This window comes from Hypanus sabinus, chromosome 3, assembly GCF_030144855.1.
Source record: "Hypanus sabinus isolate sHypSab1 chromosome 3, sHypSab1.hap1, whole genome shotgun sequence".
NCBI lineage: Eukaryota > Metazoa > Chordata > Chondrichthyes > Myliobatiformes > Dasyatidae > Hypanus > Hypanus sabinus.
The window spans coordinates 159,122,168-159,144,374 of NC_082708.1; the positions used below are offsets into that span (position 1 = coordinate 159,122,168).

The 22,207-nt window shown below is 41.2% G+C and overlaps 1 protein-coding gene across 1 annotated transcript in view; it reads left to right on the forward strand.

Moving 5' to 3' along the window:
- The first annotated feature begins 285 nt into the window (after positions 1 to 285).
- Positions 286 to 22,207, forward strand: part of mttp (microsomal triglyceride transfer protein) — a 49,015-nt gene continuing 27,093 nt past the window's right edge. Inside the window, exons 1-4 of the mRNA XM_059965451.1 lie at positions 286 to 480; positions 5,120 to 5,307; positions 7,867 to 8,010; positions 20,291 to 20,398. Coding sequence (XP_059821434.1) covers positions 420 to 480; positions 5,120 to 5,307; positions 7,867 to 8,010; positions 20,291 to 20,398 — 501 coding nt within the window. The 5' untranslated portion in view covers positions 286 to 419. The remainder of the gene's footprint in view (positions 481 to 5,119; positions 5,308 to 7,866; positions 8,011 to 20,290; positions 20,399 to 22,207) is intronic.

The following is a 22,207-nucleotide window of genomic DNA, read 5'->3' on the forward strand; positions in this document are numbered from 1 at the left end:
GGAGAAGGATTGAGAGGGAATTGATGTCAGTTCCAAATAGTCCATTTCCCCTTTCTTTAGAACTGGATAAAGTAATTATTACTGTGGAAGACTTCAAGCTATCTCCTCTGGAGTGGCTGTGTGGCATCATGTTCTGTTTATCTGTGGTTTTGTCCCAGCTGATTTCTCTGACAGGATTAGTATAAAATCACAGCGGTTTAATGTTTAACCTAGGCATTCAAAACCAAACTCAAGTGGAGTTTGGAATCTGACCTCTCTTCCATCTAGATAAATGTTAAACCTGCCTTCACACACTTTACATCTAGCAGCCTTCTTCTCCGGACACATCTCTCCTTCTCTCCCTCTTTTTATATCTTTGTGGATCTTTAAAACTGAAAATTCCAAGCATTCGTGTTTACTAGGTTCTGCTGTGTCGAAAGATGTCTACATTTTGGCCTTTATTGACCCTTATTGTCTTTTCCTCTTTGACCTCTGCAAAAAGTAAGTATGTGCCCATCATGCCGATGACAAGGTTCTTTGCATGTCCTCAACACTTGTTCTGAATGTAACTGTGTATTCTTTAATTGGTCTCAATAACTAAAGAGGCAAGTTGGTCAAATAATAATTTATTTATTGAAGTACAGTGACTTTTTAGCTTGGTTAAGTACATCTCTCCATCTACATTCCATCTGTAGTTCGGAAGAACTGAAAAGTAATTTGTTGTTGAGATTGGAGTGAAAAAGGTCAATAAATTAACTAGGATTTTTCTGAAATGTCTTTGTCCTGAAAACTGGTGAGAATGCAGACTTTTTCTTGAAGCAAACAACAGAGTTGTATTTCAGGGAAAGCTGGATAAACACTTATGGAGGAAAGAGTAAAAGGATAAGGTAATTGTGGGGTTATAAGGTGGGAGATTTCTTATCTAGAGCAGAAATGTTGGCATGGATTAATAGGGCCAAATGGGTTGTTTTATACTAAATTCTCTATTCTTTTATGTAATATCCGTGAAAGGTCTACACGAGATGAACAGTCATTATTATGTTTTAAATTTTCTTTCCTTCTAACTTGAGGCTACAGTAATCAATAATGATTTAAAGCAAAGTGAACTTAAACATGATTTAAATTATAGAGCATTAAAATTGGTTCCATTTTTATGCCAATTAGGTGTTCCAGGATTCTAAGATGTTTCTAAGAAAATTACTTACTTAATATTTGGTATAAGACTGTGCTAGAGAAAAAGTTTAAATGTATTAGCCTGGGATGGTCCTGGCTAAGAAAAGGCTCAATTACTTAAACAGAAAAGATTCTTGAAAGTAAATGAATTGAATTCCTTGTTCTGTATTTGCTAACAAATGCCATGCTCTCTTGATTAAATGGATAAACTTGAATTTACAGAAAAATAGATGCACAGGGTGTGTGGATTTATTTGCTTAGAAATGGATAGCCCTTGCAAGCAGATATTGAGAAAACATGGAGGCACTGAATTAACATTTAATAGACTGACTAGTTTTGAGGTGTATCTTGGTTATATCCTTTCCTATGTTCACTTGTTCTTTTTCGCCTGTTACCCCTACTGGGACAAAGCAGCTCGACAAAGTCCTCTATCCTGGGCCATTCTTTCAAATTATGACTAGATGCAGATCCTTCCTCTCCCAGGGATGGGTCGTTGGACCTTCTGTTGGTGCTTCTGTAACACTAGGTTTTTATGGGATGGGGTTGTTAGCCTCAGGCTCAACCCTCCTCCTCTCGCAGTGGGGCCTGGGGCCATCCATGGCAGAGTCTTCTTGTGTTCACATCCATTGTAAAACACATTTCATAAGTTTGTTATGCTGACATTCCTTTCTTTAACAATGGTCAGATATTTAAACTGTTGTAAGATAGATACTGCTCCAGTTTGTGTCAGAAACAATCTCAATGGTTTGTTGGGAGATGTGGTTTGCTCTCCTTGTTAACAGATTGAAAAGACCTTAGAATCATGGCATCAGATAAAATGAAGCCACTCAGCTCATCAGGCCTGTCATTCCTCTTTGAACAAGCTGTCCATTCAGTCCCTTTCCTCTGCTCTATCCTCACACCCAAGCCAATTGTTTTTCCTCATTTGTATATATTCAGCTGCCCTAAATCTCCAGCAAGCATTCTTTTGGATGGCATCTTTCAAAGGTTCTATTACTTGTTGTAGGGTTCACTCCCAGTTTTGCTGCAGGTTGAAAATGTAGGTTGGGCGTTTTTGCAGAAATTTCAATCATTAATGAAGAAGTAACTTTCTTCATTCACACAGAGCCCAATTAGACATATACCAATGCTGGGATTAATGCAGACACATTTAGAGACATGTTTGGGACTATTTGCCTTTCTTCTCTTTATCCTACCTCTACAGAACTTAGTTGGCTTTTAGACGTGTTGCTGTAACCATCCAACCTCCACCCTCAATGCCAGCAGCCAGGTTGAGTTTATAAGACCAGTGTGTGCATGGTAGCTTACAACTCGGTGGAAAAGACACCAACATTTTGAAATTTCAGACAACCCTCTCTGGCTGCAAACACTCACCTGTCCATCTAGTTTTCTTCTCCCTTTGTTTACCATTCCCTCGCTCTTCCCCTCTCCCACCTGGATCCTTCTGCACATTACCCCATCCCTATCTGCTTCTATTATTCACCTACTGGAATTTGTCCTACCCCTTTCTTGCACTGCCAAACTGGAAACCTTTCCTCTTCCCTTAGGGGTCCAACAACTTTTGTCTCTACAGATGTTGCTCGAACCCTGAGTCCTTTCAGTGTTCTGTTTTTTCTGGTGTATTATATTGATTGGGAGAAGACTGGCTTCAGGGTAGATGTGGGGCTGAAGGAAGATAGAGCCTCAGTCTAACTTTTTTTTCACTAAGTTTAAAATTTTTGCCTTTGATCAGAGTCTCATTTACAGGTTTATTTTTTTATGGACTGAAAATCTATTTTATGTAAAGAAGAGGGTCATTTGGCTCATATACCTCATTCTGCTGCTTATGCTCCGTGCAAGCCTCTTACTGAGTCTTCATTTCACCCCATCATCTCTATCGCTGGGGTAAAATTCTCTCTGAATTCTGCATTAAATTTACTAAAATAGGGGCAGGGACACTCCCCACTTTAACCATTTCAATGGCAAATGTGGTTGGAGCAAGACTTCCTGGATTTATTTTTAATTTAATTTTTTTTAACAAGTAATTTTAAACCTTTCTACATTACATGATGCAGGAAACTATGGCTGTATATAAGCCTTAATCACAAGAGCCGAAGTCAAAAATGAGTTTATTGTCATTTGTACAAGTACATACACTATATGTGCTGGTGGGTCTCAACATTGCACTTCAACTTGTCCACTAAAACGTGGATTTGTAAATGTAATTATGAGTCAGTGGTGCTAAATTTCATTCCAAAATTTTAATCTTGGTTAGAAGTTTGACCTTTGCACCTGGTTTTTATGGTATGTGACAACATGACATTCTGATAAGGAGCTGAATGGGGCAATTGTTCCATTCTGAAGATATTAGCTTTAAATACAATCAGTTTTATTTGGGTGAATAAGTATTTCACAGTATCACAAGTTTGATATTTTACCTGAAACAACAGATTTGCTCAGTCATCTTTAGGCAGAAGAGCTCTGGAAATATTGCAGTGTGTCTAGGCAGCTATGGAATTTAACATCTTCCGCACATGCAGTCTACCTATAGAATGATCTGTGTGGCTGATGGTTAGTGGAGGAGGTCCCAAGTATAACAACTTGCAACATTATAGCATCTCCAACATAGTAAAACTTAGAGTCATACAGCATGGGAACAGGCTCAACCAGTCCATGTCGATTGTGTTGCCCAGTAAGCAAGTCCCACTTGCCTGCATTGGTCCATAGGCCTCTAGATCACTCTATCCATGTACTTATCTAGATAGCTTTTAAATATTGTTAATATACCTGCCTCAACCACTACTTCTGGCAGTCTATTCCAAGTATGCACTACCCTTTGCATGAAGAAGGTACCCCTGATGCCCCTTTTAAATCTCTTGTCACTGACATTAAACCTAAGCCTTTTGAAGATGCTTTCCAAAAGCTCCCTTGAACAAATGTAACACCACATCACATGGGAATTTAGTGCAGCGAAGAAAGAGCTTGGTCATGCAGATAGGGTCTTCAGGAGAGATAAAGTGACCAAGTGTTTTCAAGGAACAAATTTTAATAATTCGGACCCAGGCTGCTGAAGACAGTGCCAGCAGCGGTGGAGTGATTTAAAATCAAGGTGCACAAGAGGTCAGAATCACAATAGTTCAAGGGATCTTAAGGGCTGGAGGATACAGCAGAGGTAGGAAGGATAGAGACACGGAGGAGTTTGAAAATAAGGGTGGGAATTTTAAGTTCAATGTGTTGTAAATTGGAGTCAGTTTAGATCAACATGTAGGTGGCAGAAGGGACTGGAGGTGCTGGAATGGTCAGGTCATTGGTGGTCAAGTCAGTGTAGAAAAAGAATGAGTTTCACATTGCCTCAGTGTAAGACCAGCCTTATACCCAAAGCCATTACTTTACTGATAAATGGCTTAATTGCTGCCACTGAAGCTGTTTCCTCATAAATGCACACTTTGTTTTTACTTCCTAGTAATTATTGTGATTATGACAGCAGCTTTTAGTTTAATAATCTTAATTCCTTGGTGTTTAAATCTGAAGCTAGTCGGTAAATTTGGATAAATTCGTATTCTGGTTGCAGATAAATAAGAAAGAGGAAGTTCATTAAGCTCGTTCCAGGTAGACCTTGGTGCTCTCCCAACAACACGATTTCATCCTTGACCTTTGTACAATGATCACGGTGTAAATAACTTCCTGATTTCATTTATTTGTCTTTTATCTGCTTTAACTTGTGTTCCTTTGTTCTACCCATAGAATCAGATCACATCACAGAAAAAGACCATTGTGTCTGTGCTAACTCTGTTGAAAGATCTGAGTAATTAGTTTTACTTATTATACCTACAACCCCTACACCCACACCCTCCAACAGCTTATCAATTTTTACAGAATTCCTCCAATTTTGTTCTCTTTACTGTTGAATCTGCTTCTACTACCATTTCAGTGCTGCTAGGAACCCCATCATCCAGTATAATTAAATTTATTTTTTTCTTTTAATCAGAGCAGCAAGGTGGGCCAAGGTTTAATGGAGGGAAGATGTACAAATACCATTACACTATGGAACTCCAGTTAGACAGAGGAGGAGGAGCTGTTGAAGAGACTGCAGGATTTAAGATTTTGTCCAAAGTCAACGTTAATTTGCTCTGGAGAAACTCAAGCAATGAAGATGACCAACTTATTCAAATAGCGGTATGTTTTGTTCATCAGTAATTAAAGTCTTCTTAAGGAGGCAATTCAGTCTGACGTGCCAATTCATTCATTGGCTTTACATAGGGGAGACGGCAGCTGTGAAAGAGGGTGAAGAATATTGTAATCCAAACTCACTTCACCTTTTCTGTACTTGATCTTCACCACTTTCCCTTTCCAACAGCCTCTTGAAAATTTATCCCCATCACATTGAGTGAGAGTATTCCATTAAAAAGCGTTTTCCAAGGCATCAGCATCATTCATGTGCCCTGGTATTTTCTTTCTAGTGAAGACAATTGCACGCAAATCAGGATAAATACTTCTTGTTTGTTTCTTTGAACATTGTTCTAAGCTTGACATAACTTCCATTAATTTCAAATTCATCCCAAAGCTTTTCTCTCTTGTCAGATTCGGTTTGGTAGATATCATAGTGCTATGTTACAAGACAGGTAGTCTAGGCCCAAAACTATTCACAAGAGAACTCAAGATCAGTTGTTTAAGTGAACTTTAACTGGAAAGCCAAGTTGGCCCAATTGCTTGTCAAATGACAGACAGTCTTGTCATTCCGGAAATCAGTCTGATGAACCACTGCTGAACTCTTTCTATGTATAATTTCTTAGGTAGGGAGGTCAATTCCAGGAATGGGTTCATCAAAGCTCTGCATAATTGTAGCAAGATGACTTGTTCCTGTATTTTTTGTGATGAAGGGCATCATACTATTTCTTAATTGCTTGTTGCAATTAACCTTAGAATCTTGCATGTTCTTTATTGTCCATATCATTCACATATGTCCTCTGTAGTATCCAGGACACCCTTGATGCCTCAAAAAGGTGCCATTCTTAATTAAGGACCCCCATCACCCTGGACATACCCTCTTCTTATTGCTACCATTGGGGAAGAGGTACAGAAGCATGAAGGCACACACTCAACGATTCAGGAACAGCTTCTTCCCATCTGCCATCTGAGTTCGGAATGGACATTGAAACCACAAACATTATACCTCACTACTTTTTTATTTCTATTTGTTGCACTACTTAATTAACAATTTTAAATATTTATTTATTTATTAACTGTGGTTCATATTTTTTCTATTATTATGTATTACATTGTACTGCTGCCACAAATTTAACAAATTTCATGACATATGCCATTAATATTAAACCTGATTCTGATATATTGCAATAGCTGTACCCCTGCAGTCATTGTCTACTAATTTGAGTAAGTTAGAAACATTGAAAACATACAGCATAATACAGGCCCTTCGGCCCACAAAGCTGTGCCGAACATGTCCCTACCTTAAAACTACCTAGGCTTACCCATAACCCTCTATTTTTCTAAGCTCCACATAGCCATCCAGGAGTCTCTTAAAAGACCCTATTGTTTCTGCCTCCACCGCCACCACCCGCAGCCCATTCCACGTGCTCACCACTCTCTGCGTAAAAAACTTACCCCTGACATCTCCTCTGTACCTACTCCCCAGCACCTTAAAACTATGCCCTCTCATGCTAGCCATTTCAGCCCTGGGGAAAAGCCTCTTACTATCCACACGATTAATGCCTCTCATTATTTTGTATACCTCTATCAGGTCACCTCTCATCCTCCGTCGCTCCAAGGAGAAAAGGCCAAGTTCACTCAACCAATTCTCATAAGGCATGCTCCCCAATCCAGGCAACATCCTTGTAAATCTCCTCTGTATCCTTTCTATGGTTTCCACATCCTTCCTGTAGTGAGGCGACCAGAATTGAGCACAGTACTCCAAGTGGAGTCTGACTAGGGTCCTTTATAGCTGCAACATTACCTCTCGGCTTTTAAAATCAATCCCACAATTGATGAAGGCTAATGCACTGTATGCCTTCTTAACCACAGTCAACCTATCTATCTATCTATTTATTTATTTCTAATTATTTATTATTTTTTTCATTTCTGCTCTATTTCCAATCCATTAACCAATTTTCTGTAGATCCTTTACAGAAACATTATAATTGGGAAAAACGAAATGGCAGGGCATTGAACAGTATTTTAATTCTGTTTTCACACAAATAACTTTCAAGAAATGCTAAGGAATCAAGATGAAATACTGTTTGTGATAACTTACAAGTGAACAAAAAAACACCATGAAATTGTAAAATCTTAACCTTGGAAATATAAAGATGTTATACTTTCCACTAGTGGTTCTATCATGCTGGTTCTTTGGAACCCTAACTATTTTGGTGCACATGCTAGTCATTTTCCCATTGCCCTAATATATTTCCTCATCAAAGCAATTCCAGTTTCTTATATGAAGGACCTATTCACCTATTTCCTCTGATGCTCTCAATCAAAAACTGCAGGAGCTCCAAGCTTTGGTGAAGCATTTTGATTTTGCATTCCCAGTACTCTCAGTTTAAAAGAGATAATTGCCTTTTGTCTCTAATGGTGCAGGTCTATCAACTGCTCTCTTTTGAGGGCGGTGGAGCCAGATATGCAGGAGACGAGATTGTTGGCACTAGTACCAGGGACCATGGGTGACTTATTCTCCCTTTGTCTTCTTCAATTTAACTGATATAAAGCTTCCTTTTCCAGGTAACTGATGTCAAGCTTGAAAATGTGAGTGAACGTACAGATGACAAAAACATCTTTAAAGGCACCAGTGGAGAAGAAATCCTGGGAAAAAGTGACCTAGCCACCTTGAAGAATCCAGTCCTTGTCCATTGGGTCAATGGAAAGGTACAATCACTGCATCACTTTTTGGAATCACCCTGAGCAGATATACCTGCCTTCAAGTCTGATCTTCCTCTTCGGGCATGAAATAGCAATGTTTTACTTGTATTACTTACTTCACCGCATTCTGTTAAGACTTATGTAGTATTTCTGGCTCTTACCAACACTTCATATTCTTCACTCAACAGTTTATTAATCAAAAATTATTCTCTGCAGTGAGAACACTTATTTGCAAGGTAATTATTGGCAATTTCAGAGGGACTGGAGAGTCTAAATCTGCTTTCCTTGGAATAAAGAAGGTTAAGAGATGACATGACTGAGATATACAAAATCGAGCGGTATGGATAGCGTAGACTGCAGGAAGTATTTCCTCTTATCAGAGGTGGATATACATAGAGAGCAGTGAATTAGCAGAGTAGGTGTTTAGAGATTTAAGGGGATCTGAGGAGGCCTTTATCACACAGACAGGTGATTACAATGCCCCTAGAGAGTGCAGAGTCACTGTCAGCATTTAAGAACTATTTACATGAGCACTAGAAGGTTACGGGCAAAGTGCTGGAAGTTCAGACTAAGAAGGATGGGTGCCCACATGTCCACGTGGATGTGGTGGCCCAAGAGGCCTGTTTCCATGATGCATGACTCTGTTATCAACTCTTCAGTAACAGACACTGAATTATATCTTTTTATGCTCTATGATTATTAGAGGTGAATGAAAGATGTTGTTAAGAAGTTGAATATCAATGTATACTGAGAATTCAGGGGGTTCTGCGGATGCTGGAAATCCAGAGCAATGCACATAAAATGTTGGAGGAACTCAGTAGGTCAGGCTGTATCTATGGAAATGAAACAGTTGACATTTTGGGATGAGCCCCTTCTTTACTACTGGGGGAAGATGCCAGAATAAAAAAGATGGGGAGATTGGCAGGGGGAGGGGAGGAAAAGGACATCTAGCTAGATGGGTGAAGACAAGTGGGTGGGAAGGGTGAAGGGATGGTCCTCCTTTCCCTCCCCCCACCCCAATTTTTTTTCTGGCATCTTCCTCCTTCCTTTCATCCTGAAGAAGGCTCTCGGCCTGAAACATCGACTGTTTATGCATTTCTGTAGATACTGCTGACCTGCCGAGTTCCTCCAGCATTTTATGAGTGTTGCAGTGTATGTTTAGAAGTAGGTCAAAGTTCAGCAAAGTGATTTATCTTTGTACCATCTCCTTGGAATTAGAAGATACTGGAGTCAAATCCTTCTCCAGAGGCTTGAGCACAGAAATCTAGATTGGTAGTAACTGTAGTGACTGGTAGCAACTTAGGTGAGTGTGAAAATGCTGTGGTATTCTCGAAGGCAGGGGAGCTCCAAGCCAATCTGTATCAATTCATTATTATATTGCAGTTTGTGAGAACTTATCATGTGCATATTGGGTGCTACATTTTCCACATTACACCTCTGACACATTCATTGAGTACTTAATGGGCTCTAAAATCATGAGCTTCCGAAACTAATTGGATAAAAAGCTGAAGGAGGAAATGATATGGGGAAAGGGCAGGGAGCAAGTCTAATGGATTGCTTGTTGGGCTCAGGTTCCATGGGTTGAATAGCCTTCTGTTTGTCAGGTTCTCATGTTCTCTGTGACACAGAAGAGCCAAGTCCATCATCCTTGCCAGCTCCCAGAGCAGTTCTGAGTTAGGGGTGGCATGGTGGCTCAGCACCAGTGAGCCAAGTTCAACCCTAACCTCCAGACCTGTCCATGCGGAGCTTACACATTCTGAATTGGTTTTCTCTGGGTCCTTTGGTTATTTCCCGTATCCAAAGACATGTGGTCACTATTAATTTTCCTTAGATTGTAGGCAAGTGGTGAAATTTAAGGTAGGGTTGGGATGGTGGGAGCAGCTTGCAGAAGTCATTGGGAATGTGGAGAGAATAACATTGGTAAATTACAGATAAATTGGTAAATTGGTTTATTATTGTCTCTGGGCAACATGGTGCCGATGAACCATGGCGAAGATGTACAAACTACGTACAAAACTATGAAATGTACCCTTTTGAATTACTCTTACTGAAATCTACAGCACATAGTTTCTCCTTAAGCAACGTACATTTGAACTGACTTAACAAAGTACAGATTACACGATCTTTTGAAGGACTTGGCAGACTTAACTCTCAAGCAAGTAGGTACAGCACCATTAAGCGGATGAAGGTTCATCGACATGGACAAGAGCAAGGCTAGGGGTGGGGGGAGGGAGGGGGACTCCAAGCCAGGCTGAAACGCAGGGTGATGAGGCCCCCTCTACCCAGCATCTTGTTAGCAAATGTGAGCTGCTGGAGAACAAAACTGACGACCTGAGGGCAACGTTGCTGCATTGTAGGGAAATGAGGAATGAGGATGCCAGATATGCCGATTGGACCAGAAGGCTTCTCGATACACTGGATGGACTGAACTGGTGAGTCGGAAAAGGCAAAAGGTGGGGCTGTGTGTGCTTCATGATAAACTCTCCGTGGTGGCACTCATGATCCCCCCGATCTTGAACATCTATTGATCAAATGCCGACTGCTCCGTTTACCAAGACAACTCCCTTTCATGATCCCGGTTGCAGTTTACATACCACCCAGAGGCCAACTCTAATCAAGCACGTGAGATACTCATGGTGCCATCACCAAACAAGAAGCCACCCACCTCAGCGCATCTCAAATCATCATTGGTGACTTCGTCAGGCTTGTTGAAGAACTTCTTGGCCAATTGCCATCAGCATATCACCTGTAACACCAGGATTCCTAACACACTAGAACACTGTTGTACTAAGATAAGGAATGCCTATTGTTTCATGCTCAGACCATTGTTCAGGTAATCTGATCATTTGGCAGTCCTTCTCCTACCTGCACACGGGCAGAGGCTAAAGGGCAAAGCTCCAGAGATTAGGATGACAAAGAGATGGTTGCGGGAGGCACTGGAGTGGCTATGGGATTGCTTCGAGTGGGTAGACTGGGCTGTGTTCAAGGACTCATCTGTGGATCTGAATGAATACACCTCGGCTGTCATGGACTTTATGAAAATAGTTGTAGACGGGTGTGTCCCCACAGAGTCTTCCCCAGTCAGAACCACTGGATAAACCATGAGATCCACAATCTGCTGGGGGCCAGAGGCATTCAAGACTGGTGACAAAGGAAGTTATAAGAGGTCCAGGTACGATCTCTGGAAAGACTCTTCAAGGGCGAAGGGGCAACTCCAGACTAAACTTGAATGAATACAGGATGCTCACTGGCTATGGCAGGGCTTGAACACCACCACCTCTTACAAAGTAAAATCAAGCAATATAGGTGACAACCAGGCTTCGTTTCCAGACCAACTCAATGCCTTCTCCGCTCACTTTGACAGTCAAAACATGGATGAACCATCTCAAACTTCCACAGCCCCCAATGACAAAGTGAATCTAGTCTGTGAGAGAATCCTTGGGGAAAGTGAAGCATCCAGCCCAGATGGGGTGTCTGGCCAAGTACTAAAGACCCATGCTGACCAACTGGCTGGAGTGTTCTCTGAGATCTTTAACCTCTCACTTCAGCAGTCTGAAGTACCCACCTTATTCAAGCAGGCTTCAGTTATACATGGTAACCTGCCTTAATGACTATCGTCCTGTAGCACTTACAGCTATAGCGATGAACTGCTTTGAGAGGTTGCTGACGACACATATCAACTCCAGCCTGAGAAATGAATTGAAACAGCTCTATTTTGCTCACCGGCACAGCAGATGCCATCTCATTGGCTCTTCAGGCAACTTGGACAGCAAAGGTGCATTCATCAGGGTGTTCTTTATCAATTACAGCTCAGCCTTCAATACTATGATCCCCTCAAAACTAATCAATAAGCTTCAAAACCTAGGCTTTAATACCTGCTTGTGCCACTGGATTCTTGCTATGGTCACTTGCAGACCCCAGTCAATTTAGATTGGCAACAACATCTCCTCCACAATCTCCATCAGCACAGGGGCACCACGGGGATTTGTGCTTAGACCCCTGCTCTACTCACTTTACGCTAATGACCATGTGGCTAAACACAGCTCCAATTACATTTTCAAGTTTGCTGACGACACCACTATCATTGGCCGAATCAAAGCTGGTGACGAATTAGCATAAAGGAGGGAGATTGATATCTGGCAGAGTAGTGCCACAACAATCTCTCACTCAATGTCAGCAAGATGAAGGAGCTGAGTATTGACTTCAGGAGGAAGAAGCTGGAGGTCCATAAGCCAGTCCTCATCGGGGAGCCGGTGTTGTGTCTACACAATTATATAACAATTAAATAAAAGCATGCACGCGGGAGATGGCTTTAATTGGTATATTCACATCGCTGCGAGAGAGAGAGAGTGAGAGAGCGATAGGTGAGAGAGTGAGAGATGCATAGGCAACAGATCAATCAGCATACGAGGGGTGATTGATATGTTCGTGGCCTAAGTTAGAAGGAATCAATTTTAGAAAACTTAGAAAGTTTGAAGTTAATAACTCATCTCCTTCTATCATCCCTGATGAGATATTAACTTCAAACTTTCTGCATAATCACTCAAAGAGTTGAACTGCATGTGCATATAAAGAGAGCTGTATAACTCATCTCCTTCTACCTTAGACCACGAACTTATCAATCCCCCAGCTGTGGACACTTTCTGGAGGTCCAAGATCCGTATGTTCCACAATTGCTGGACTAAGTGTGTAAATGTAGGAGGGAACTATATTGAAAAATAAATGTGCTAAGTTTCTAAAATTGACTCCTTCTACCTTAGCCCACAAACTTATCAATCACCCTTCATAGGTAAGTTATCAGTCCATACTCTAAAAGAAATAGATCCACATATTACAGCCAGCATCTTTAAATTCCTTGATGTCATCATTTCAGAGGATCTGTCCTAGGCTAGCACATAAGAGCAGCAACAAAGAAAGCACGTCAATACCTCTACTTCCTCAGGAGTTTGTGAAGGTTCGGCATGACATCTAAAACTTTGACAAACTAGATGTGTGGTGCAGAGTATATTGACTGGTTGCATCACAGCCTGGAATGGAAACACCAATGTCCTAGAATGGGAAATCCTATAAAAAGTAGTGGATACAGCCCAGTCCTTCATGGTAAAGCCCACCCCACCACTGAGCACATTCATAGAGAGGAAGGCAGCATCCATCTTCAGGGACCCCCACGACCCAGGTGATACTCTCTTTACGCTGTGCCATTTTGAAGCAGGTGCAGTGGACCCAGGACTCACACCTCCAGGTTCAGGAACAGTTATTATCTCTCAACCATCCGGCTCTTGAACCAAGGGGGATAACCATTCAATTTCACTTACCCATCACTGAACTGTTCCCACTGTCTATGGATTCACTTTCAAGGACTTGTCAATTCATGTTCTCAAGATTTATTTACCTGTCTGTCTGTTTGTTTGTTTATTTATTTATTTACCTGTTTGTTTGTTTACTTACCTTTGTATTTGCACAGTTTGTTGCCTATTGCAGACTGGTTGTCAGCCCTTTTTGGGTTCTGACTTTTGTTATGAACCCCGTAACTGGAGAACTTACCAGCAAAGATAGAGAGGTCCGTTGAAGTCTGATGTCACTATTTTCAAACGTTTTATTCGTAAAGGGACACAAAAGTAGGGTTAATACATACATTCAGATAGTGCACATTGTCAACAGTCAATCTAAAGCGCGGGTATATTAATAATCATCATTAAGAAGTGAGCTCTACTGTTGTCTAGGGGTTAATAGATTGTCCGTTGGAAATATAAAAGTCACTCTGAAAGTCTGCCGGCCTCAGCCCTTTGAAAATCGCTGGGTTTCACGTGGGGCGACCGGGAGAGAGAGATTGGGGGAGAAGAGAAAGAACTTGCCGAGTCTTGATGAATCTTCCGTGAAATCGGGGGAGCGTTGGTTTCCTCTCCCCGATGTTAGTTAAAAGCGGTTTTCTGTGATTCCAGCCACAAATTCCAATCCCGGAATCTAACGCACGTGGCTTCCTTCAGAATGGCATCCCGCTGCTGCGGGAACACTCTCGTGTCTTCTTGGTGCGTCTGAGGGGGCTGTCCCCCGAGACTCTCCTTTATACTTCCTCACGGGGTCGCGGGTGTCAATCAGGTTGGGATGATGCAATCTCTCTCTCAACCAGCCCACCTTGCTCGAGGGCTTTTCACGTGGTCACCGTGAGACAATAGTTGCTGGCATCTTATTCTGTATCCCTGGTGGGACGTGCAATTTTTCACGTTTCTCTCTCTCTCTCACTTCCTGGGTCTACTGACCCCCCCCCCCCCCAACGGGTGCTCTTGCGATTCTCACAGAGGGGGGGGCTGGGATCATAACACTTTCATTGATTCGAATATGGCTATTGGATTTACTGAGAAAAGCAAGAAAATGAATCTCTGGATTGCTTATGGTGACAAATGTGTACTTTGACAATAAATTTACTTTCAACATTGAACTTTGAGCCTGTATGGAAGAACATTGAAAAACTTTGTTTTGCTATCCATGCAGATCATTTAATCAAAATGGGTCAGGATAAGATTTATGTAAATATGGGTGCCTGATGGTCAGTGACGACTCGAAGGGTTGAAGGGGCTGATTCCATACTGTATCTGTAAGTCCAAATGCAAAAATCCCATTTCTCTATTTACTTCACTATAGCCTATCCTTTCACATGTGCCTATTAATGCCCATCTCCTCCTTACCCCTTTCTGCACCCTCTCCCATCCTCCGACTACCCACCTATTCTATGGAGAGTTTACAGTAGTCAATTGAACTAATAACTAAAACACCTTTTGGAGGATGGAGAAATATGAAGCACTTGAAGGAAACCTGCACAGCAATGGAGAATGGGCTGACTCCATACAGACAGTGCAGAAGGTCAGAATCTCACATAGGTCACTGAATCTTTGAGCCACTGCAATATCTACAGTGCCTCTCTGTTACCCTTCTCTTCTGTAACACCCTCTAGGAGCATTTTGAGGATCTATTGTGGTTGTAAAATGTACCATCCAAAAGAAGGTCTTTTTCTTTAAATTTCATGCCAAATGCCAAATCAGTGTTACACTTTTCAATTTATGTCCAGGTTTTCGCATTCTCTATGACATAGAAGAGACATAGGCAGCACCCATCATCCTTGCCAGCTCCCAGACCAATCTTGAGTCATGGATGCCCAGAGAACAAAATGCTGGGACCGAGAGGTCTTGAACATCTGTGAAGGAGTTATTCAAAACAATGCGGATAAGACAGTTCATGTTACTCCTTGGAATATAGAGCACATCTACTAGGATGCTCCATCAGGAAGGAGGCTATGTAGCATCCACGCCAGGAACACCAACTCAGAAAAAGGTACTTCCCCCAAGCAGTGAGGCCGGTCAACTCCATCGCCCACTAACTCACCGCTCCACATCCCCACCATCACTACTTTATCACTTCCTGCCAGAATCACCTTGAACACAGACACTCCTGTACCTAGCATCACTTTATAGCCATACAATCTACCTATGTATATAAGCTATCTTAGGTGTTAATATTTATTGAGTTTTCTGCTGTTGTGTTCTTTATCTTATTGTGTTGCATTCGATTTGGAGTAACAATTATTTTGTTCTATACACTTGTGTACTGGAAATAAACAATCGTGAAACTTGAAGTCATAATTAAGAATGAAAAAGGAGTAGTTTAATCCAGCTGTCAGGAAGAACATCAGGGTAACTAGAGTGGTTAAGAGTAAAAGGCTGGCCAGGGAGTTAGTAGATCCCCTTAGAGATCAGCAGGGCTGTCTGTCTCAAATTGCAGGAGCTGGTTGGAATTTTTGACAAATATTTCTCTTTGGTGTTTACTGAGGAGAAAACAATGGTTGCTCAAGAGTTAAGGGAAACAAATGGAGATGTTTTGGAAGGTCATTTATCTTAGTAGTGAGAAGGTATTTACAGCCTAACTGCATTAAGATGGATAAATCCCCAGGACTTGACCAAGTACATTCTTGGAATTTTGTGGGAGGCTAAGGAAGAAACTGCAGAGGCTTCTGTGATGCACTTCCTTAAATGTTAGACTCTGGTGAAGCTCCCAAAAACTGGAAGTTGGCTAAAATTGTTCCATTGTTTAAAAAAGGTTTGCAAAGACCAGCCGGCAAATTACAGGACAGCCAGCCAGACAGGAGGGAATTCTGAGGGATAGGTTTTATGAGCATTCAGATAGACTGTATCTAATTAGAAGAAGTCAGCATGGATTTGTGTTCAAAGTCATACTTGACAAACTTTTTAGAGTTTTTTTGAAGCAGTAACCAAAAAGCTAGGTGTGAGGAGGACAGTGGATGCTTTCTGTTTGGACTATAGCAAGGCCCTTGACAAGGCCCCACGTGGTCTGCAAGCCTGTAAGGTTATGCCCATGGAATCCATGGAGAGCTAGTCAGGTGTATTCAAAATTGGCTGGGAGGTAGGAAGCAGAGGTTGGTGGTTGAAGGTTGTTTTTCGAAATGGAGGCTGGTGACTAGTGGTGTGCCACGGGGTCAGTGTTGGGGCCCTCATTATTTGTTGGTTATATAAATGATTTAGATGCAAATGTACAAGGCTTGATCAGTAAGTTTATGGATGACATGAAATTAAGTAGGGTTGTTGATAGTGAAGAAGGTTATCATGGGTTACAAGAGGATCTTGATCAGTCTGGGAAGTGGACTGAGAATGGGCAAGTAGATTTCAATACAGATAAGTATAAAGTGATGCATTCTGGAAGGTCAAACCAATGTACAACTTATACCATGTAGAACACTGGGGAAAGTAATGGAACAGAGGAATATAACAGTACAAGTGCACAGTTCATTGAAATTGTTATCAAGGGTGGACAAGATGGTGAAAGACATTTTGCATACTAGTTTTCATCAGTCAGGACAGTAAGTGTCGGAGTTGGGACATTATGTTACAGTTGTGTAAGTCATTGGCGAGACCACACTTGGAGTACTGTGTAGTTTTCATCATCCTGTTCCAGGAAAGATGTGGTTACACTGAAAGCAGTTCTGAAGAGACCTATGAGGATGTTGCCAGGACCAGACAGTCTGAGTTATAGGGAGAGTTTGCCAGTTTATTCCTTGGAACACTGAAGAATGAGGGGTGACCTTGGATCAATTCTTAACAGTTTCACCAGAAACCTGTCATCAGTGAGCTGTTTACTGTTGTTAGGTAACCAGTAGTACCTTGATCTCCTGGTCATTACATCACCAATCTGATCAGAGAGTTGATGCAATAATATCTCAATTTAGAATAAACCAATGAGACTGTAACACATAAGCAAAGACAAGCTGAATTTGGCAGACACAGGCATTCAAAGTTCGTTCTGAGATTTACTGCCAGTGGCCAGTAAAGGATGAGCTGTACAGTTACTAGTGGTGTTAAAGGTTATTTCAGTGCATTAAGTCACATTTCTCAATATATACTGATCCCTTGACTTCAGTGTTACTCTAGATTCTCTGGTGTCGAAAATTGACCCCAGCACACTATTTTAATTAGAAAAAGAAATGTTGTATTTTATTTGTATGCTGCATGCTTTCACATCAGTTACAATAGAAAAATATGAACAAAGGAGATGTAGGCAATAAAGATTCTATTGCCAGGTAGCATGGGAAGATGGAGTTTTGAGCATCAAATGTCACATGTGGTAGCGCCATGGGTCTTTTCACCTCAATTCAAACAACAGAGTGGCACTTACTGATAACGTCTATATCTATTTTCCATCACAAAATTGTGTGTCGAGTCACCTACAGCTTTGAGCATATAGAGATAGCGTATCTCCTTCCCTGAAGGATTTCAGTGAACCAGATTTTCTTTATGACATTTCAATATTTCCACTGTCACTATTACTAAAGTTATCTTTTTATTCCAGATTTGTTTAACTTCTCCAGCAGCTTTAATGTGATTTGAATTAGTGTGTCAAAGCTAGTTTATCACTGTGCCACTAAATTCCCAATGAAAGCTTTAGGGATGTGGCCTACTAGAGTTGGTAACATGACGAACACTGGAGTAAAACTTTCAGTTTTGCCATTACATTAATCAACAGAGGAGGCAAGATGGGGTTTGATCAATCTAAATGTCCTCATCCAAGGACTCTTACCCCTGTCCCACGATTCCAGATTCAGGTTGGCTAATGCATGAACTGCACAAGGTGAAATTGCTTGATGCTAATTTTGAGTATAATGTCGTGTTCCTGACAACCTGATCCTATGTGACTTGACAGGCTGCACTTAAGATCTTGTTTAATGGTAGAAGAAGTGAGTCGCTAAATCAGTTTATTATTGTCACATGTATTAAGGGGCTGTGAAAGCTTTGTTTTCAGTGCCATCTGTACAAATCACTTCATCACATCAGTCAAACAATAACAGAAAGCAGAATAAATATTACAGTTACAGAGAAAGTGCAGTGCAGGCAGACAATAAGGTGGAAGGCCTTGATGAGGTACATTGTATGAGCGGGGCCTTTAATAGTCTTACAACAGCAGTACAGAAGCTGCCCTTGAGCCTGATGGCATGTGCTTTCAGACCTTTGTATTGTCTGTCTGACAGGAGGGAGAAGAAAAGAGAATATCCAAATGGGATGGATCTTTGGTTATGTTGGCTGTTTTACTGAGGAAGTGAGAAATACAGAGTCCATGCTATACAAAGCAGAGAAAAACTGACAGTTTTCAGCAGCTTGCCAGACACATGTACTCAAGGGGCTGTGTAACCTGTTCCAACTAAAATTTATTATGTTCCCCTGTAAGAACTTCATTCTGAATAGTAAATAATTCTTCAATAGATTTCTGAGATAATTGTGCCAGCTGTAGTGAACAGATGGCTTTGGTAGCACACACAAAATGCTGGAGGAACTCAGCAGGCCAGATAGCATCTATGGTAAAGAGTACAGTTGACGTTTCAGGCTGAGACCTTTCGGCATTTTATATGTGTTGCTTGGAATTGCAGCATCTGCAGATCTTCTCTTGTTTGAGGCTGTTTTGGAACTGAGATTTACCAAACTCAGTGCCTTGTGGGATTGCTTACTCAGCACCTGGGTGGTTGTACTCTAACACAATGGTGCAATGCTTGATAAGGTGTTAATTGCACGTTTAATAAGGTTTAGCTGAATTGTTGGTTAAAGTTCAAAGTCTTGGCTCCTAGAGCGTGCTAATAGCAGATTGACAAATGTGGAAGTTCAAAAGACAAGTATCTTTTCTTCCTTATTTTCTTTAGACATAGCTGGAGGCATTTCTACCAATTACATCCCTGACAGGTCAGAGAATAATCTCATTCTCCCACTGATTTTGCCTGTGACCTATTCTCCCCACAGTCCCATCAACTTCCCCTGCATACAACCACCAGCCTGTACTCGAAGCAATGTAGCCTTTTAACCTATGATGACTTTGGGAAGTGGGAGGAAACTGGAGCACTCCGAAGAAGAATGTGCAAACCCCTTGTGGACAGCACCAGAGGTCAGGATTGAACCCAGATTTCTGGAGCTGTGAAGCAGCAGGCATCTTCCTGTTACATCATATTACTGCTACATTTTAGTAGCCCCAATTACATCTGATAGGTCCATCTTGTTAGTTGTCACATCAAAGACCCGTGTGAATGGTGGTTTGTCCTTAAGTCTTTTTATGAATTGTCCTTTTGCAAACTCCTACCTTAATTCCAATCAGAATTCACTGGAAGAAGTTACCGCTTGATCCCAGTCTTTCCTTGAGTTTGTGGAGATGGAATTGGTGAGATAATTATGTAACCAAGATGTTATCAAATTTTAAAATTCATTACAGTCTAGAGTGGGTGGCAGGGTGGAGATATGTCTCTACCAAAGGAGGTGTAAGGCGCTCCTTTCACACTAGCCTGACCCTAGAATTCCCATTGTTTTGTTAACACTTCAGTGAAGCAATGTGAGGTGATATTACAAAGAAAAATGGGCTTTTGTTACATAATTCTCCAAGATGAAATCCAGCTGTGACATTGGTTTCCTATTGTGGGAGAGTCTAAGACCAGAGGATACAGCCTCAGAATAGAGGGGCATCCTTTTAGAACAGAGATGAGGAGGAATTTCTTTAGCTAGACAGTGGTGAATCCGTGAAAGCCTCAGGCAGCTGTGGAGGCCTGGTTCTTATGTATATCGATAGGTTGATTGATTCTTGATTAGTCAGGGCATGAGGGATAAGGGAAAAAGGCAGGAGATTGGGGCTGAGAGGATCAGCCATGATGAAATGGCAGAGCAGACTCGATGGGCCAAATGGCCTAATTCTGCTCCTATATCTTATGGTTTTGTGGTTAACTGCTTCTTCGATTTTTTTCATTCTCCAGGTGAAAACATTCTACTCATTCTCAAATGAGCCTGTGGTGCTTCAAAATATCAAGAGAGGTCTAGCCAGCTTGTTCCAAGTACAATTCAAGTCTAGAAGTGTTACTGAGGTAAATATTTGATGCAATGTTCTATATATTTTTGGAGTTGTGGGTTGGAGTAGATGGGAGAAAATCTTAATTGTCTGTGGATGCTTGAGCAATTAATGTCAAAGTTAAGTTTGAGATTATTGTCACACACACAAGGTACTTGTATGCGTAGATGCAATGAAAAACTTGCTTTGAGCAGCATCATAGTTACATAGCATCATATAAGTAACATTGGCAAGAAAAACAAAAATTTTACACAAATTTTTATACAAGAAAACCAAATTAGAACAAAAAGCAAAGTCCATTATAGTGCAAATTGGTAAGGTGCTTATAGTGTTGTTAACCTGTAGGGACCAGGGTTTTGCCATGTGGTTCAAGAACCACATGGTTGAAGGGAAATTGCTGTTCTTAACCCAGATGGTGTGGGACCTCCCATTCCTACCCAATGGTAGCTACAAAAAGATGGCATAGCCTGGATACTGAGGACATTTAATGGTAGGTGTTGCTTTCTTGAGGCATAGTCTTCCACAGATGCTACCGATGATGGGGAGGGATGTGGCTTGATATACTGGACCGGGTCGACTACTCTCTCTCCCTGGTACAGCTATTCAAATGCACAGGAGTGTAGCTTCTTACATTGACAATGAACCCGTCAGAAGTACAGTCGGCCCTCCTTATCCACGGATTCCATGTGCGCGGATTCAACCAACTGTGGATCAGGAAAACCCGGAAATTCTCTCTCCAGCACTCATTGATTGAGCATGTACAGACTATTTTTTCTTGTCATTATTCCCTAAACAATACAGTATAACAATTATTTACATAGCATTTACATTGTATTAGGTATTATAAGTAATCTAGAAATGACTTAAAAGTACAGGCAGACCCTGGGTTATGAATGAGTTCCGTTCCTGAGTCCGTCTTTAAGTCTGATTTTAAGTCAGAACAGGTACATCCGGTAATATTTAGCGTCAGTTAGTCAAACGTTTTTCTTAGTATATAGTATGTATTTTACCTTTCTATGCATATAAAACACTTAAGAAACACATGTATTTCAATAATTAAACCACTGCGTTGCTTGGTAATAATTGTAGCTTTCATCAGAACAGGGCCTTTCACATTCTCCATTAAAATTGTTCCAATCGTTGACCGACTGCAGCCTAATGCTTTTCCAATGACCGATGGCATTTCACCTCTTTCCGATCGCTTTATTACTTCCACCTTGTTTTCAATCGCGGTCGTGATTATTTTCATGAACAGAAACACTGCGGATTCAGTGCTGCGATGCCAGGTCCTAATGTCCACCTCACAGAGCCATGTTAAATAAAGTCCGGGGTTCCGCTGGGTCCTAAAAACTACATGTTAAATAAGGGACTTGAGCGTCCACAAATTTTGGTATCCGCAGGGGATCCCGGAATCAATTCCCCGCGGATAAGGAGGGCTGACTGTATATCTGCAGATATTTGTAAACATGACAAGTCAAGCCTGTTTTACCTCCCAAGAAAGTAAAGTCTAAAGGTTTGAGAGATCAATCTTATGAGGATTAGTAGGTGAATTAGAATGGACAATCAATGTCAAATAACGTCTCAAAAAAGAAAACGGGGTGGGAACGGAATGGAGGTGGTATGGAGAAATTCGTCATCTATTACTCTACTGGTACGCAGAACAGCTGTCAATTGCAATCTGCTTCCACACTTCAATGGAAATCTGTTCACTTTCTGACACTGAAAATGTACACGTTAGCTGAACAATAACAGAGTCCACATTGGGTTGTTGAAAGACAAGAACTCATGATGCCTGGGCTTTCTCTTTTTAAAAAATACGCACTTT